Below are 18,211 nucleotides of genomic sequence, written 5' to 3'. Positions count from 1 at the left end.
TGTTATTTCCAGGTCCTACCTCTCTTCCTCTACGCTTTCCAGACAGGCTTGCCTTTCCCTCCACAAAAAAAATCCCTGGTCAAGGTCCTTAGTGAGCTGCACATTGCTGGACCTACTGGTCTGTGCTCCACCCTCACCTCCACGAGCAGCTGATGCTTGCCTGTCTCTCGGGAGCCTGCACTCTCCTGGGTTTCCTCCCATCTCGTGGCTGCTCCCACCAGCTTCTTTGCAGGTTTCACCTCATCTCTCCTACCTCCCAACAGAGAAATGTTCCAGGGCTCAGTCCCTACCACTCCCCTCCTCCTTCCAAACCCAAACTGTCCCCATCACATCTAGAACCCTGGCTTCACGCACCAATCCACTCTCTTTGCCTTTCAGAGCCAAGGCACTTGTCACTCTACTGAACCTGAGTCACACACCTTAGCATAAAAATGGCATTTCCACTTTGATGTCCATTCAGTGTTTTAAACTTTTCATGGGCAAAACTGATCTCCCTCCCAAGACTCCTGTTCTTCTAGCCTCCCTCAGCACATACAGTAGAAGCTTGGAGTCGCCCTGGACTTGTCTCTGCCCTTCCCCTCATACACACATACCCAAGCCATCAGGGAACCCTGCCGCCTCTGTGTTCAGGACATGCCCAGCCTCTCACCCTAACTGTGCTCCTACATGGGCTGAGACACCTGACATGCGTGTCTGGAACACCTGTAACAGCCCTTGTGTGACTGTCACCCTTTCGGCTCCCTGTCCCTCACCCCAGAGTCTAGTCTCGATGCAGCAGCCAGAATAATCCATTTAAAACTTAGAGCTGCTACTGAGAGCTGCCCTCTCCTCTGTTCAGGACCTGGCCTTGGTTTTCACCTTTTCTAGAGAAAAATCTGAAGGTGGCTGACAAGGTCCCACAACATCCCCTCCATAGCCAACACTCGTCTCTTCTGCCCCCCTTCACCTCGCTCAGCGTTAATCTCCGTGGCTTCCTGGCTGCCCCTCTCCCATGGGAGGCACATTCTGCCTCAGGGCTTTGCACTGGCTGATCCTCCTAGCTGGAATGTTCCCTGCAGACATCTGCATGGTTTCCTCCCTCTCCAAGCTCTGATCAAAGGTGCCTTTCTCAGTGAGGCCCGCCTGATCCATCTCCTAACCCTTTTTTTTTTTTTATGCATGATCTTATTTCCCCAACCAGGGATTGAACCTGTGTCGCCCGCGTTGGGAGTGTGGAATCTTAACCACTGGACTCCCAGGAAGTTCCCCAACCCTTGTTCTTCCTTGCCCTTACCACGCCATCTTTACTCCCTATACTACTGATCATCTTTTAACAAATGATATAACTTAACTGACTATGTTTCATGTTTCTGGTCTGAATCTAATCCCTCACCTAGAATATAAGTTCAAGGAAGGCAGGGGTCTTCACTTTGTTCATTGCTGTATGTACAGGTGCTGGAAGAGTGCTTGGCACATAGGAAATCTTAATACTTGTCGAATGAATGAACAGTGGATTCTTTTTCAGATGTTAGGCACATCTGTGCATGTGCACAGGCAAGAAGGGTGCAGGCAGGGGCAGCTGCTGGTCAGGGAGACCAAGGCCCATGCTTTGGCCCTTTTTCCTGGTCTATATCATCTTGTTTTCCTGTTGCAAGCAGTCATAAGGAAAGCGATGGAAAGAAATATAGACGACCTTTGTGCTGCTCTAATTTTTTTTTGGCTGTGCTTTATGGCTTGTGAAATCTTAGTTCCCTGACCAAGGACCACGAATTGAACCCAAGTCCTCAGCAGTGAGAGCATGGAGTCCTAACCACTGGGCCACCAGGGAATTCCTGCTAATTTGTTAACATTTCAGATTTAAAAAAAATTATTTTTCAGAGCAATTCTAAAAAGCAAGAAAGAAGAAAAATGTCCTAAGAAATTCTTCCAAACACATAAAAGTGCTTAGTGATCACCAAGGGCCAGCAGACCCATCCTCACAGAGGCTGAATGGCTTAGAACTTGACAGCCAGGGCTAAAGAAGTCCTCATTTGCAAACCATCTTGTGGGCACCCGACTTTTGGGCATAGTGTAGCGGCCATATTGCCTGCCCCCTTTCCCCTGGAGCCACTGCCCACCCATCAGTCTGGAGACCTTGCTGGGTGGGCAGAGGTGGCCTCCAATGGGCCAGAGTCCTTGGCCCACCCCATATGTGTATATGTAGGTGGGTGTGTAAGGGTGGTGGTTGGGAGGCCTGGGTGGAGCTTCTGATCCGAGAGGCCTGGAGCCAGACCTGGGGGTCTTAAGGGATTCCAGGTGGTCCGGTGGCTGCTCTGGCCTGCAACCTTCTTTGGATGGAAGGGGTATGAGACAAGCCTCCCAGGGTCTGTCAGCAGGATGGACCCTGGCCTTTATTCCCTCCTACTCCCCAGGAGCCCCAGGTCTCGGGCAGGGCCATGGCCCCAGCAGACGAGGAAGAAGCCAGACATTCCCATGCAGAGGGTAGCCCTGCTCACTGGGGGCACTCTGGGCTGCGGCCACCTCTAGGCCAGTGTCCAGCTCTTTCCTGGGGCCACGGGGCTCCTGGGTAAGTCCCCAGGCTGGAGTCAGGCGCCCGGGACTGATGAGAACCAGACTCAGGAAGCCCCCCTCTGATCAGCTGGCATTGCCGTAGGCTAGCAGCTACCAACATGAGGAAGTTCTTTCTTCAGGGGTTTCTCAGGCTGGCAGCTGTCTTGCTAGTTCAAACTGGATTTTTCCTGCTGCCCCTTTCCCCAGCCGCCTAGCCGGGTATGGGGTCTTTCCTAATGAGGGTTTGATGCCAAGGCCTGGGCAGCTCCAACCTGCTGGGTCCCAGCTGATTCAGGCCTGCCCCGGGCAGTGGGCAGCTTCCCAGCCGGCCCCCTGTTCCAGGCTGGGGCACCTGGGGCCACTCTGCATCCCTGGAACTCTTGCCCTGCCTTGGACTCCCCCTCTCAGTATTCAGGCCCCACATACAGGCACTTGCTAACCCACCTTTATTTACAGCAGGATTTACTAGTAATAAAAGATCCAGACAGGGCTCAGGATCCCAGGACTTTTGTCCCCAGACGCAAGCCATTGACAGAGGGTTGACATGGCAGCCAGGGAGGGTAGGCGGCCCTTCTGAGGGGCTTCTGCAGGGCTCAGCTGCCCCCAGCTCAGACCCTCCCTGAAGCTGCTGAGGATGCGCCTCACGTTGCCTCCTTCCGGAGGCCTCTCTCTGTCCCATTTCCTGGGGCCTCATTAATTCCTCCCCACCTCACCCCGTGAGAAAGCAGGTCTGTGCTAAGCCTGGCCCAGGCCCAGCACTGGGTCTCAGCATGCCGCTGCTTGGTTTGGGAGGCAGGGGACTCACCCTGTCCCTCACTCATCCCAGGGAAACAGGCAGGGTGGGCTTCCATCAGCATCCGTGTCCTGGCTCCCACCCCACCTTCCAGGAACCCAGGCACCCTGGAGATGAAGAACATAAAGCACAGCTGGTCTTATGTATAATATTTATAAAAGGGGCTGCCAGCTTCTCCACCGCTGCCCCAGACTGGCCCGTAGGGTCTTTGGCTCCCAGGGGCAGAGACACTCTGGGCCCCAGCCTCTTTCTTCTCCCAGCAGTGGAATGTGACCTGTGGCCTGGGCTTGGGGTGGGGGGGAGTCCCAGCCTCCCCAGGACTGGCAAAGGGCCAGAGAAGAGGTCCCTTGGGGGTGCCCACGCCCACCTCAATTGAAAACCAAGTTCTGGCCTCAGGGATAGGGTGAGGCCGGCGCGGGGGTTGCGGGGGCCAGGGGGGTGTCTGCTCCTGGTGGGGGGGATGGGCAAAGAGGACTAGATTATCCAAGGGCCTGAGCCCCAGTGCCTGAAAGGGGCCTCAGGGACAGAAGGAGGAAAGGCAAGCGGGCTGAGGGAGATGAGGCCCCAGGGTGCAGACCATGGCCCAGCAGCAAGGTGGGGGGTGACTGCAGGCTGATTCAGCGCTGCGCGCCCTCTACAGGCTGTGGGACCTGAGGGGGCAGCCGCTGGGCTTCAGTCTATGGCCCTGTGCAGAGAGGATAAGGGGCTTGGGTGGGATCTGAGGCAACAGGAAGGGAGCAGGGGTCCAGCCCCACCCTGCTCCCAGCTCAGGAAGCCCCTGCAGCCCCGGAGCTCAGTGGGGTAGTTGCCCGAGGGCCTTGGTCCTGGCGCTAACAAACTGGGCAGGGCCAGATGCCAGTGCTCAGCACGCCTTTGTCCTCCCCCCCCACCAACTGGCCACTAGATGGGAGCACGGACTGAGGAGTCTGGGCAGGAGGACGAGGACGAGGAGACAGAAGGAGATGCAGGGGTCATCCTAGTGGCTTCCTCCATGCCGACTGGTGCCCGAGACCCAGTCCATGATGATGAAGCTCAGGCTCATGATCATCAGCAAGATGCCAAGTGCAGCAAAACAAAGGGCCTGTGGGGTCAGAAGTCAGGGTCAGGCCTGAGGTCAGGGCAGACCCCCTCAGCCTCACACCAGCCCACCAACCTCCAGGCCCTTCGCACCAGGATTTTGGGGGTAGACCTTGCAGGTTCCTTCTCAGTGGGTATGATGCGAAAGTAGAAAATGGCCGGGAAGATGAAGATGAGGCACGGGGCAGATGTGGCACCTGCAAAGACATGGCCACCGTTGGCTCCTCACAGAGGATGAGAGAGTTGGATGGCATCACTGACTTAGTGGACACGACCTTGAGCAAACTCTGGGAGACAGTGAAGGACGGGAAAGCCTGGCGTGCTGCAGTCCATGGGTTCGCAAAGAGTCGGACACAACTGAGTGACCGAAGATCATGACTGTTGGTTCACTTCCACCTACTGGCTAAAGTTCAGGTTGGGACGCTTTAATGAGATCAAACATTCCTTGATGAGGGAGTCTCATCTTGAAACTCCACTTGAGAACTCTGCCTGATTCTGGAAAGTCCGTCAGCCCCTCCCCTTTTTCTCCATCCACCAGTATAGAAGGCTAGGGCTTTTGGTATCTGAAGACTCTGTCAGTGAAAGATAGCAAAAAGACAGGCCAAGAGATAGAGACAAAGCTTTGAGGATATTGGGCTGCTGGATACAGCTACTCCTGAAGGCATTTCAATCAGCTGAGCCCATGCATTACTTTATGCTTAATTCATTTTGAGTTGGATTTCAGACATATAGAACCAAGAGTCTTGTCTATGATATAAATGCTACTCAGTCCCCAGGTGAGTGTGTTGGTCCTTGCAGAGTGGAAGAGTCAGTCTCCTGAGTTGAGTCACCCCAAAGATGTCAGAATTGTTTGATCTTCCCGCTCAGAGCTCCAACTGGGACAGTTGGACAGAAGCCCAAATCTATAGTTCCATGATCCTGGGGCTGAATCAAGGCTCTCCGCTTAATAGCTATATGGCTCTCCTTTAATCATTGTACACTTCCTCATATGTGGGGTGGGGAAAAGGCCTGATGAGATCTTTTGTGGAGGCCCCTCGACCCCTGGGCTCCACCCCATCCCTCAACACCACCAACAAGAGTAACTGACCCGGTGGTTCTGAGCCCTCAAAATGGATTAAGAGACCCTTAAGAACAAATCTCAGATGGGAGGCCAAGCTGTGCACATGGCAGGCAGCCATCTCTTAAATGTAGGGTATGAGCTCAGGAATCTGCCAGGGTTTACAGAGAGGAAGTTTCCTGGGGCAGCACCCTGCCTCCATTCACAGGAGGGCCAGACCCCTTACCGATGACCCCGAAGATGCCCAGTATATTGGGGGCAAAGATGACCAGCAGGTTGATACACGTGAGCAGGCCAACGGCAATGAGCACGTGCCGCAGCCAGCTGAACTCGTGGTCGGGAAACAGCATCTGCTGGAGGGCACGGCGTACCTGGGAAGCAGGGCGGGGAAAGTCATCAATCTGTCAACCGCCTCGGTCCACCCCCACCACCCGCCGTGGGACTGGCCACGTGCACGTTGGCTCACCGGAAACAGAACGATGGGCACCGTGAGTGTGACTGCTGTCAGCACAGCCACGCGCACGCACAGGATTAGCACATCAAACGGGTCCACCTTGCTGTAGGTGTGCAGCAGCTCCGACTCTACTCCGTCTGCGACAGGCAGGGAGGGTGGTCAGCAGGAGGTCCGGGGAGGGGGCTGGGCTCTGAGCCTGGGTTGACCCTGACACTGCGGGGAGTGGCAACCAACTCACCTCCACAGCAGCAGGGCACAGACAGGCATCACAGACCTAATGAGCGCCTATAATACGCAGGGTGCCGTGGCCGCTGGCCAGCCCCTTGCCCCCTAGCCTGGCCTCTGCCTCTGCCCCCCACGGTCCAGCCATACCGTAGAAGGTGAGGTAGCCGAAGAGGGCAGCCAGGAAGTACATGACGTACATGACGGCGATGGAGAGGTTGGAGATCCGCTGCATCTTCCTCTTGGAGGGGCTACAGGGCAGCAGGGGAGGGGATTGGTGCCAAGCTGAGCAACACTGGGAAACCCCGGGTGTCCTGGGGGCTCTCTCTACAACACACCCTCACCATCTGGTAGCTCAGGGAGCCTCCTTCTTGCCCCCAGTCGCCCCTCTGACAGCCACAGAGACCTTGGATAAAATGACTTGGCTCCTGACATTCCTCCCCGCTTAGGACCACCTCCATCCACTCCAGGGAGAAGAAGCACCTCCCCGTCTCCCATACATGGATACCTACTCCTTGAGCTCCGTGTAGATGGGCAGCACCTCAGGGTGGCAGACAAAGGCAAAGGCCATGATGGGGATGGTGTATGCCGTCTGAGGAAACACAGATTCTGTGTCAGGACAGGATGCCCCCCTCACCGGTCCCACACTCTCCCCAGGCCCGGTGCCCCTCCCCTGGCCTGCTGCAACCTGAGTGTTGAGCGTGAAGTAACTCGGGGTGCAGAACGCCGCCCCGACCTCCGTCCTGGACTGCAGCCCTGCCTCGTCTTTGTTGATCTCCACGAGGCTGACGTTGCCTGTCACGTTGGCCACACTGGGGGACAGTGGGCAGGGCACGTGAAACTTTTTGTAGATGACCTAGGTGGGTGGTGGAGGGGGGTTGGGGAGAGGATGAGGGCATCAGGGCCAGGCAGGGGTCCTGGGAAGTCACTGTGAAGTCACGTGCAGATCAGGACGCGTGGAGCTGCCCTCCTGACCCAGGCTGCCCAGAAAGACCCGCCCCCTCCCTGAACCCGGGTGGAGGGTGACTCACTGCAATTAGGAAGAACATCATGCAGCTGAGGGAGAAGCCGCTGGAGTAGCCCAGGTAGCCTGCGAGGTGGGGGAGGGGGCATGTGAGTCGGAGGGGCCCTGCCATGCTGGCCCCAGGCCCCAGGCCCTGGCCCCGCCACACTCACCGAGCTGCCGCATCAGGGCTAGGGGCAGAATGACGACGACAGAGACCAGGATCACCAGGTAGTTCCCATTCGTGTACCAGTCCCTGCAGGGGCACAAGTGGGGAGCCGAGGTTACAGTGGCGGAGCTGCCTCGCCCTCAGGCGGGGTCACCCGTGGTACCACTGAGTGAGGCCATGCAGCGACCTCTGAAGAAGACTCGTCCCCACCTCCGGGTCTCCCTCTCCCCATCTGCAAAATGGGCCCACTCCCAGCCTTCTCCAGGGCAGGGTGAGGACTGGCACACGCAGCTCCCGCTTGGTAACCATCACGATTAGTCACTGTGGCTGTTTTTCCCAGGATGCACAGATCTGGGTCCAGCCTGCCCAGGAAGTAGCCCTAAGGGGGTGGGATGAAAAAACCTGGGTCTGGGGAGGTGGTGAGGCATTTTCCATGGGGGTCTCAGGGACTTGCCAACCACCTGAGCTCCTTGGGGTGCCCCCAGGACCTTCATCCTACATCATCCGGCCCACACCCTCAATAGACAGTGGGCACAGGGATGAGGAAAGAGACCCTCCTTCCAGGGCAAGCCCAAAGGCCAACTCCGCAGGAGAGGCCCCCAGGGCCTGGGCACCGAATCCTGGCTGTTTGTTTCCACCCGGAGCTGCTCACAGCCACAAGGCCCCTCTGCCTGCTGGGGCTGTGTTTCCAAGGACAGGGCCTGGCTTTCTTTTCTGTTCTTACCCACAAAACATGGCTGGCTATGCCATCAATACTGGCTAAACTGATGATAGGCAACTGGGACACTGTGGGCTTAATTTCTTGGTTGGGGTGAGGTGGGGGGAAGCTAACACCCAAGCCATGGTCAGGAATAGCAGGAGCTTAGAGCTAAGCCCAAGGTTCTCAGGTCCTCCGTGCTCATGGCTGGGTCCAGGGCTATCCGGGGCCAGCTTGCTCAGCCTCACCCCACCTCCCAGCCCCACACGGCTCTCCTGGGAAAGTTCCCCGAGGTGAATGTTAGCTTTTCTAGCAGCTCTCTGCCCCCTACTCCACCCTGGCTTGTCTCTTCCACTAGTCCAGCCTGAGCTCTGCTAGTGGTGGGCAGGGAGGGGTAGCCCAGAGCCTCCCACCCTCACCCAGCCCCGCCCCACCCTGGGGCTCACGAGGTCTGATCCTCCAGGTTCAGGAAGGTCTGTATGACAAGGGGCAGCTCAGACTTGATGATGTACAGGTAGCTGGACATGGCTGCGGGGAGAAGGGCAGGTCAGCCAAACCTGCCAGCCTTCAGCCTGCCCACCACCCACTGCCAGCCCGTCCATCAGCTTCACCTCCGATGTTCTGCAGTGTGATGGCCAGGGCGGCCGCCAGCTTTCCTGGGGTCCCAAAGGCACGGTAGCCCAGCTGCTCATAGGCACGGATGCCTGTGGGGGCAGGGAACCAGGACAGTCAGAAGAGCTCTCCCCAGCCCACTCCTCCCTGCTACAGGCCAAATTTGGGGCTCACCCACGATCCCTGAGGACTTGAGTAGCAGATGAATGGAGTAGCTGGAGAGCAAGGCGACGGCTGTCAACAGGAACCTGGGGAAGGTGGATGAAAAGAGGCTACTGGGGCTCCCCTGGCAAGCAGGGGACGATGAGCTCTGGGGAGGGGCTGGGTATGTGGGGTCCGCAACCCAGGTGTCCGGACCCCCAGCATATGTGGATGCAAACTTGACAGTCCCCAGGGGTGGCGAACACCACCCAGGTTGACCCAGGGTGGTCAGGACTCAGAAAAGACCCTCTGAGCACCACCTCCTACTGAGATCTCGGAACAAACACGTTTTCCATTTAGGCTGTAGGGCAGAGCTCCCAGGTAAGGACACGTGTACCCACATACGGCCTGGCCACTGGATTTATCCATCACGTGTTAACTGTGGTAGGACAGACTCAAGCCTGTTTGGCTGCCCCTATGTCATCATCTCAGCAGGTTTACCAGGAAATGAGGTATATTTGTCTGGCTGGCGATTTTTTTTTTTTTTCCAGCTATGGTTTGGGGCGAGTGTAAGTGCCCACCCACTGCAGCCTGGGTCTTGGGATAGGAAACTGGCAGGTCCTGGGAGGTCAGGGTTGGTGGCCTGTTTGGGGCTCCTGTCTTTAGAAGGTTTGCTGAGGACACTCACAGGAAAAGGATGATGCCCGTGTTGGCCATGGCATAGGCGAGCCCCAGGATGCCGCTGCCCATGATGGCATTGCTGAGGTTGAACACCGACATCCCGAATGACGTCTTTCCCTCGAACTGCGGGCACCAGAGTGAGACGGGAGGGTGGGGTGAGTCAGCGAGGTGCAGAGGGCAAGCCAACGATCCCTCCCGCACTGTCCCTCAGCCTCCCGGCGCGCCTCATCACTGCTCCCACACCCCTGAGCCCCCGACTGCAGCCCCTGCTCACGTCGGTGAAGTGTGGCTCCTTGCTGGGGCTTTTTGGTAGGAAGCCTTCACCCTCAACACAGCTCCGTCCAGGCCCCTCGACCCTGCAGGCACAGGCCAGGGCACGCAGCTCAGCTCTAGCCTCTTGCCCGCAACCCACCCCCATCCCCGCACTCTGCCCTGCCATATGCCACGATGGGGTCTGGCGCTCACCTCTGGCCGCCAGCTGTGGGGGTGGCGACTGGGAGGAGCCCCTCCAAGTGCTTGCCGTTGGGCACCAACTCCACCATCTCTGTCTGCAGAGGTGCTTCCATGGCTCCGGGACCACCGCCACAGGAACACTGGTTCTCACTCTGACGCGGACAGACGTCTACAGAGGAGACAGTCCTGGTTATCCCCGCTCCTTGGCCTCATGGCCCAGACTCCCACGGGAAGGCTGCTGTCTATCACACCTCCCAGTTCACAGAGGACAGACTCGTTCGCGTCTGCCTGCTGCATCCCTGGAAGCTGCCACTGAGGGGCAGAGCTCGCACCCCTGAGCCCTCCAGGCCACCCTGAGAGGACACCTCGGCCAGTACCTAGCGCTTCCCCCTCCCTCCACCGCCACATAGACGAAGCTGCCCAGGCACGTCTTTTGGGGGCCTGGCTTTTACCACCTGTGAAGTAAGGGTCAGCTGCATGACCTGACTTGCCACAACCCAAGGGTGCCGAGTCCCAGGCCTCCAGACCCCTCTCTGGGGGTGGGCCCTGGACTGACTCCCCCTCCATGACATTAATACTGGGAGACGGTTTCCTGTGCCCTATGTGCCAGGGGCCTCCTAGCCAACCTAGAATGGCACTGCCCGACGGCTGGAGGCCTCGGGACAGGGCGAGGGCTGTGGGCCCTGTTCCCAGCTGCCCGGCGGGCTTTGCTGGCAGCCGGAACAAAAGGCCCTCTGTGGGCTGAGAGCTGGCGCTGGGAACGGCAGGCGCAGAGACTACCCCCCCGGAGTCAGGAGGCCTGAGGCGGTGCTGGGTGGCTGGACACCTGGGCCCTGCCCGCTCGGCTGCAAAGTGCCCTCGTGGCCTTCCAGGAAATGGAAGCCCCCAGAGCCCAGCTTTCTGGGCCACACAGACCTCACCCTCCACACAGCCCTGGCCTCAGGGCCATGCTCTCTTCCAAGCCTCTCCTCCCCTGCTGGGGAAGCCCCCACCCTTAGGTGCCCACCCTTTGAGCAGACTCCCCATCTCCTGGAGCCCCAGGTCAGGAACTCAGGGCCTTGGCCAACTGTTGATGGGCCTGGACCACTGGATCAGTCTTCCCTTCCCTGTGCTCTGCTGGACCTCAAAGGGATCCCCTCCTCCCCCTGCCAACTCTGCCCGTTGCCCAGACAACTTGCTGGCTCCTCTCCCATCACTGGGGCTGGGAGCCACCTACCCCATGTCTAGAAGGTACCTGGGCATAGTGCCCCTAAGCATCTCTGAAGGCCAGACAGAAGGCCAGGGCAGAGACCAAGGAGGCTGCAGCACTGCCAGGCAGGTCAGCCAGAGCCTAGTCTTGACTAGTCCTCTGCTTGGGAACCCGGCATCCCACCCCAAATCCCCCAGACCCTGATGGTGTCAAGTGTGCTCTTAAAGCTAGAGCACCAGGGGTCTCAGACCCAGCATTCAGGGCTAGGGTGGGGAGGGGAGGCTAAGCTCAGGACTCAAGCCTCAGGCCGCAGGCCCTGGTGTCCTTGGGGCAGCAACCACATGGAATTGACCAAAGGACCTCTTTGTGATTGCCCCATGCAGCCCCAAGGCAGAGTTCCGATCCTACGTACCTCGCTCCTGAAGACCCCATACCTGGCACCCTTAGACCACTTACCCTGCCTCTCCTTCCTCTGATGCTGGCAGCTATATCTTTCTCTCTTCCAGCCTGACCACATAAGACCATGACAATTGGAGCATCTCTTCTCATGCCCTCTTCCCCTTGACCAGAGTACCCCAGGTTGGCCTGTCTTCTTCATGCCCCTGCCCTGAGCCTGACTGAGAGCACCCCTCCAAGGACACCCACACCTGATCTCCAGAGTCACTCCAGAGTGCCCCCCGGCTCTCAGCTGGGGTTACTCTTGCCAGGCCTCCTACCTTGGGCAGGCTGGGACAGGCCCTCAGGGTGTGCTGAGTCGGCAGATTGGACAAAGCACTCTTCTCTGCCTTAATATTCTTCCCTAGCAGTCAAGCACTGCCTCCAGGGAGACCACAGCCCCTGGCACGGTATGGTCAAGGTGCCTAGGCCCTTGATTCAGGTTCCCCATCCCCTCGGCAGGACCTGAGGCCTAGACTTTCAGGTCCTGCCTAGTACTCATGATCAGTCAGTGCTGAGTCACAGGCTGGCCTGAGATCCCAGAGAGGACACAGAATACCCTTCCTCAAGTGGCTTCCAGTCTGGAAGGGACAAACTCCCCACCCCCCTCCCCTACCCGATGGCTTCTGCTGTAACGGAGCCACATAGTGCTGGGACTCAAAAACGGAAGAGAGAGAGAGAGAGAGAGAGGTATCAAGGAAGGCTTCCTGGAGGAGGAGGTGAGGGAGCCAGTTCTGAAATTCCAGCAGGAGCCCCCAAGGTGTGGAAACAGGAAAGAGCAGCTCAAGCAATGTGCACAGCACATATGGGCAAAGGCCCCGAGGCAGGCTTTGAGGATAGTATGAAGGTTCTGTGGCCACAGACAAGCCTGACAGGGCCTTGACATTGAGGTCAAGGAGCCTGGATTTCAGTTAAGGCAGGATTAAGGGCTGGAGGTGGAGGCAGGGTAAAGATTAGCACTGGCCTGACATGTGGACCCCCAACTATTCCCTGAGGCTGCAGCCCATTTTTGACTGTTCCCATCTCTCAGGCCTGCCGTGTCCCCAGGCCTCTTTGCATCAGACATCTGGGTAGACTCAGGGGTTAGCCCTGCCTGAGGAAAGCAGCCAGGAGATTCTGACCCACTACAGGGAAAGCCCAGGGCAGACACTCTGGGCCTGTGGCCTGACCTGGCCCTGCCTCATGGTGGGATCGTGGACAAACCATTCTCCACTCAGGACCGCAGTGTCTCCTATCCTCCGGGGGTTCTCTGAGGCTTCACCAAAGATGGGGACAGAGTGAGGCGCCTCCCAGAGGACTTTGCCCCTACAGCAGACCACAGGCCCCCAGAGAGGGGCCAGGCTCTTGGGTGGGGAGATCACGGCAGCCTTGAGCGGATCATCAGAATGGCAGCCGTCATGGGTGTAGCATGAGTTCAAGCAGTAAATCAATGGTCCAGGCCACTGCCCTGGGGCCTGTTTGCTCTGTTGGGAGATAAGGGCCGAGGTGGAGGGGGGAGCCGGGGGCCAGAAGCCACCGGGATCACACAGCAGGTAACGTCCGCCCACGCAGACATCACAGGGTGAGAATTCGTCAGGCACACCTCCTCGGCAGGCGTTGAGTTTGGCTAATTAAAGATTTCAAGATCCAGGAATCCAGGCCACCGTGGGGCCACTGCTTGCGTCAGCTGCTATGGGAAGCATGTCTCTCTGCCTTCATCCAGGTCCTGGGAGTCAACCAGGGCTTTGAGCCCGGTTTTCCTCCCTCATGCTCAGGGACACGAGTGGGTCTGCGGCTTAGCTACAGGGAGAATCCACACTGTCCTTCTTCCCTCGGTCTTGTGGCCGCATGCGCTGGTGGAGGCGCTGAACCCACGGAGCTGTCTGCCATTGCCCCCCGGTTCCTTGCGCCTGCACAGCCCCCACCTCAGCTCAGATCTCAGGGCAGAGGCAGCAGGCCTGGCTTAAGGCTCCACTGTGCTCATCCCTGGGGGCTCAGGGCTGACGGCTGCCCCCAGTTCTAGCTCATGGGTCCTTACAACTTCTCTCATTGGCTGAGAGAAGATGCCCCTCCCAGCCTAGCGTCTACCTGTTTCTCCAGGCTTCAGAAGGAAAACAACCTCCTCGGACCAGACATTAGTCAACAGGGAAACTGAGTTTGCTGGACACGTGTGGTCTGTATGCTCTCAAGGCACAGCCACGGCGATTGGTGCGAAGCCGACTGCTGAGGTCAGGGGTCTAGGGTCAGGGCATGTGGGAGGATGTTTAGAACAGGAGAGGATGCTTTAAAAAAAAAAGTACTTTGCCCCTCCTCGAGACCCACAACTCCAGGTTTTGACCTCAGCGGATCCAGCCGTCCATCCACTACTCCCTCGTTGTCAACAACACTGAGTAAGTGACCAGTGTGTGGACAACCCCCGGCTGGAACTGAGGGGGTGGCAGACAGGAGGGGCCACATCCAGGGGAAGGCGAGTGGTGCAGAACAGCCATGTGCTGGCCACACTAACCCTCACCCCCTAGCTCCCTGGCCCCGTGCTTCCGTGTTCTGGGTATCCGGAACCATCTAGGAAGATCTGAGGGCCCCCGCTGGGGCCGGAAGGTGGACTTTCCTGTGACCGGGTACACTTTCTAAACACCTAACAGATGCTTAGCCTTGGGCCTATCCCCAGACACCTAGGCCTCCTCTCTTGTCTAACCCTGAACCCTCCTTGCTCACGTTGCCCCCCAACCCGGTGGAAGCTGTGGTCAGAATCTCTTGGCTCAAGACTCGGCCACGGCCAGCAGCAGCCCCCTTCCCCCCACTGCCAGCCTGCTGAGAAGGACGTGCAGCCCGAGACTCAGCTGAGGCAAAGGACAGGACATCACGTGCCTGTGGCTCCCCCAGAGGCAGGGGAGACCCCGAGCCAGCCAGCCCATCCTCCTCCCTGCTGACCCGGAATCCCCTGGAGGCGGCCAAATATTTGGACAGCCGGATTTCTGGCCCCAAAGAAAGCTGCAGCCGGGGCCTGGGGCAGCTCAGGACTCATTGGAGACCCCGATGGGTGGGGGTGGGCGGCGAAAGACAAGATCAGCCTGGAGGAGAGGCACCATCCAATGTCAGGAAGAAGCAGGGACAGTTGGAGGAAGGGAAGAGAGACGGAGAAAACACACACACATGATATCTGTGCTCATGCAAACAGATCCAGACCAAGAGATAGACAGAGGCCCGGAGAGATAAGAAACACAGATGGACCCAGAGGGACACAAGGGCGTCCCTGGTGGCTCAGATGGCAGAGAATCTGCCTGCAATGCAGGAGACCTGAGTTCGACCCCTGGGTCAGGAAGATCCCCTGGAGAAGGGAATGGCTACCCACCCAGTATTCTTACCTGGCGAATTCCATAGACCGAAGAGCCTGGAGGGCTACTGTCCATGGGGTCACAAAAGAGTCAGACACGACTGAGCGACTAACACACACACATACACACAGAGGGATATAAAAAGAAAAAAATACACAGAGAGATAGATGTGTAGACATTCAGACAGAAAGACAGATCGACAACCAGACAAGTGAGAGACGGATTGACAGAGGTGGCCAATTGGTTAGAGATAGCTAGAGGTAGAAACAGACAGAGACCCAGAATTACCAGACAGAGTGCCCCAGAAGGAGCAAGAAGTGGACGGTGCCAGAGGCCCAGATGAGGGGCAGCAGGTCCAGTGGGACGCCACAGCATCTCTGGATTCTTATGAGGGCACATTATGCCCTCATTAGCCAGGTGGAGACATTCAGAGGATGGGGCCACAGGCCAGGACGAGCTAGAAAACTCAGAGCCCCCGAGTCCAGTACCCACGGCTTGTGTACCCGCACAATAGGAAAGCTACAAGAGAGAACTGTCAGTTGGAATGACCCCATCCTCAGCGGCCATGCACGTGTGTAGACGTGCCGGCTGAGAGGCTGTGTACAGGACGTGGCCCACAGAGCGGAAATTCAAATCCAAGCCACCCCAGGCCGCAGGCCGGAAAGCCCCTCCTGCCCTGCAGCTGGTCCTTCCCTTTGGCCCCCAGTAACCTCGCCTGGTCCTCTAAAGAGCCCCCACCCTGCATCAGTCTTCTTATCCAGAGTCAAAGTTCAGCCCTCCACCCACCTGACAGTGCGCAGGGGGCACACAGTAGGCACTCAGTAAATATGAAATGAACGAAATGGGTTCAAAGTCTTTGGCAAGCCTCCAGTCCATCTTACCTGCTCCAGGTGGTGTCTGGTTCCCCAGCCATGTCTGCCTGAGAACATCCCCCTGCAGTGCCCCTCCCTTAGTAGGGTACAGGCTGCAAATCCACCTCAGCTTTCTGTGTGCACAGATGCCACAACTGTACCTCTCTCGCAGCCAACCATTCCCCTAAAACGGTTCCCGCCCCAAACAGAGTGCCTGCCCCCTACCCAGCCCAGATTTTCAGGGTGCGCTCAGTTCAGCTCAAAAAACTTTCCCTCCCCCACCCAAGCACCATAAACCACCTGGTCTGTCCTATTGCACTTCAGTTTCTCCATCTCTCCAGGGCTCCAAGGCTATTTGGGTTTCCCTGGTGGCTCAGTGGTAAAGAATCTGCCTGCCAACACAGGAGATGTGGGTTAAATCCCAGGGTCAGGAAGATCCGCTGGAGAAGGGTATGACAACCCACTCCAGTATTCTTGCCTGGGAAATCCCATGGACGGAGGAGCCAAGCAGGCTCCAGTCCATGGGGTTGCAAAAGAGTCAGACATGACTTAGCAACTAAACAACAACCAAGTCTACTTGCTAGGGAGCAGGCACTGGGACAGGAGCAACCAACTCTCAAGATCTTACCACTTGGAGCCTCATGGGGGGTGTTTGTGACATGGTCCCACAGAACCAGTACTGAACCAAAGGTGGATTGAGAAGCCAGTGAGGACAAGGCTCTATGAGCCCAGGCAGAATAAAGTTCCAAGACATACACCTCAACCTCAAGGAGCCAGAGATTCTTGTTCCTGATTACAAGAATTCCAGGCCTCTTGGAGATGTGCCAGGTCTGGCCTCATCTACCCCTGATTTTTCCCACCTTTGGCTCTTCCTACAGGAAGCCTTCCATGATTGTGCAGAACCTCCCCCTCTCAAAATGGACCTGTCCTTGGATCCCACCAGCTTTCTATCCTCCAGACTGAGAACCTCTGAGGGATTTGCTTCCTTCCCAGAAGGAAGTGAGCCCTCATGCCAGACTGTGCATTAAAGACGAAGGGCTTCTTTCAGGGCCAGCACAGAGGCCCAAGGCAGTCGTGGAAGGAAGGACAGGACTGGCAGGCTGAAGGAAGGATGGGCCTGGGTCGAGGTGTCCCCCACGGTGCGAAGACCTTTCACGTACTCCCCCTCAGACCTGTCCCAGTGCATATACCTGGACTCAAGGCTCAGGTGACTGCGGTGGGGGTGGGGAGGCGGGTGGAGAGGGTGACTTCCCATAAGCCCCTCCCCTGGCCTCTCCACCGGGTGTAAACAAACGCACGCACTTGCTGTGGCCAATCGAAGGGGCCAGTCGGGCGGGGGCGGGCTCCTGCGAACCTAGTCCCAGTCCTTCCCCTCCGCCCCTGCGCCGCCGCTGCCAGCTCTCACACCTCGGTCCCAGTGCGCGTGGCGGGGAGGAGCGCAGACCAAGCCCCGCCTACAGTCCGGGGAGTCACACTCGCCCAGTGCCGTGCCCGATGGCGTGGCTGCAAATGGCACGGGCTCTGGGACCAACGTGTGTCCCGTAGCCCCTCAGGAAGTCTGGCCGGATCTGCCCTCAAGCCCCTGCCTAAGGCAGCAGGATAAATATACCCTGACGCCTGGCTGGCAAGCCGGGTCGATTTGCTTGTCAGGGCGCCCGACGGGGCAGCGCTCCAGGGCCTGCTCCCGGGCCCTCTTAGGCCCCCCTATGGGACCCTCTCGAGCCCGTCCCCGTGGGCCGTGCCTCGGCAAGCCCACGGCGCGCCACCCCAGCCGTCCGTGACCCGGGCTCCGGGTACCGCCGACCCCGCCGGCCCTGCGAGAGGCCCCGGGACGACGAGGTGCCCCTCCCGGGACACCAGCTCAAGCTGGGAGCTGGCGGGTCCCCAGAGCCTGCAGCTCTCCGGGCTTTGGTTTCCCGGAGGCTGGGGCGCCTGCCCGGAGCCAGGGCCGGTGAGGGGACCTGCCCGGAGTCCAGATCCGGACGCGAAAGTGGACAGTAGGGCTCCGCCCGCCCGGTGCCCCTAGGAGGGGGTCGGCGCCCCCAGCGGTACCTGGACTCGCGGGAGGGGACGCGCGGCGCTCCGCTCGAGTCGGTGCTGTCCGCTCTGCCCACGGCGGAGCTCGGCGGCGCGGGATGAAGGGCGCCCAGCCCCGCCCCCGGCCCGCCCCCGGCCCTCCAATCCTGGGCGGCCCGCGGGAGGAGGGGCCGGTCGGGGGAGAGGCGGGGGCCCTCGGCAGGCCTGGAGCAAAGGGGAAGCCCTTAGGTAGGACAGCAGCTGCTCCGGAAGGGGCTCAGGGGAGTCTTGTTGGGAGAATGCTTTCGTCCAGGACAGATTCTCTCTGAGGTCTCCGAGTGCCCCCTTAACCCCTGAAGTGCTCTGCCCTCACTTCCCTCTAGCCAGAAGGGGCTTTTCAGCCAAGAGGAATGGCAATAGAGCCATGCTTAACCTCAGCGAAAGGTGCTTCGAACGGGGGACTTTCGGACATCACTTAGGCACAAGATATCTTTTCTGCTGGCCTCACCCTTCCCAAG

At 58.4% G+C, this 18,211-nt stretch overlaps 1 protein-coding gene across 2 annotated transcripts; it reads right to left on the bottom strand.

Annotated features, from left to right (window-relative positions):
• Positions 1–3,065: 3,065 nt before the first annotated feature.
• Positions 3,066–17,812, bottom strand: SLC38A3 (solute carrier family 38 member 3). 2 transcript variants are annotated; one of them, XM_052652266.1, is made up of 16 exons: positions 17,730–17,812; positions 9,901–10,057; positions 9,710–9,791; positions 9,443–9,558; positions 8,788–8,861; positions 8,613–8,705; positions 8,448–8,529; positions 7,309–7,391; positions 7,164–7,222; positions 6,821–6,988; positions 6,645–6,724; positions 6,283–6,383; positions 5,923–6,047; positions 5,683–5,827; positions 4,493–4,596; positions 3,066–4,403 (listed from the first exon to the last, which is right to left on the bottom strand). In XM_052652266.1, exons 2-16 carry the CDS (start codon positions 9,999–10,001, stop codon positions 4,299–4,301), a joined length of 1,518 nt encoding a protein of 505 aa, XP_052508226.1. In that variant the 5' UTR covers positions 10,002–10,057; positions 17,730–17,812; the 3' UTR covers positions 3,066–4,298. The 2 variants fall into 2 exon arrangements, with proteins under 2 accessions (XP_052508226.1, XP_052508309.1); XM_052652349.1 differs by lacking the exon at positions 17,730–17,812 and adding an exon at positions 11,794–11,857.
• Between the last annotated feature and the right edge of the window lie 399 nt (positions 17,813–18,211).

The sequence above is a fragment of the Budorcas taxicolor genome, chromosome 1 (assembly GCF_023091745.1).
Source record: "Budorcas taxicolor isolate Tak-1 chromosome 1, Takin1.1, whole genome shotgun sequence".
NCBI lineage: Eukaryota > Metazoa > Chordata > Mammalia > Artiodactyla > Bovidae > Budorcas > Budorcas taxicolor.
This window is presented reverse-complemented; position numbering and strand designations above follow the sequence as displayed.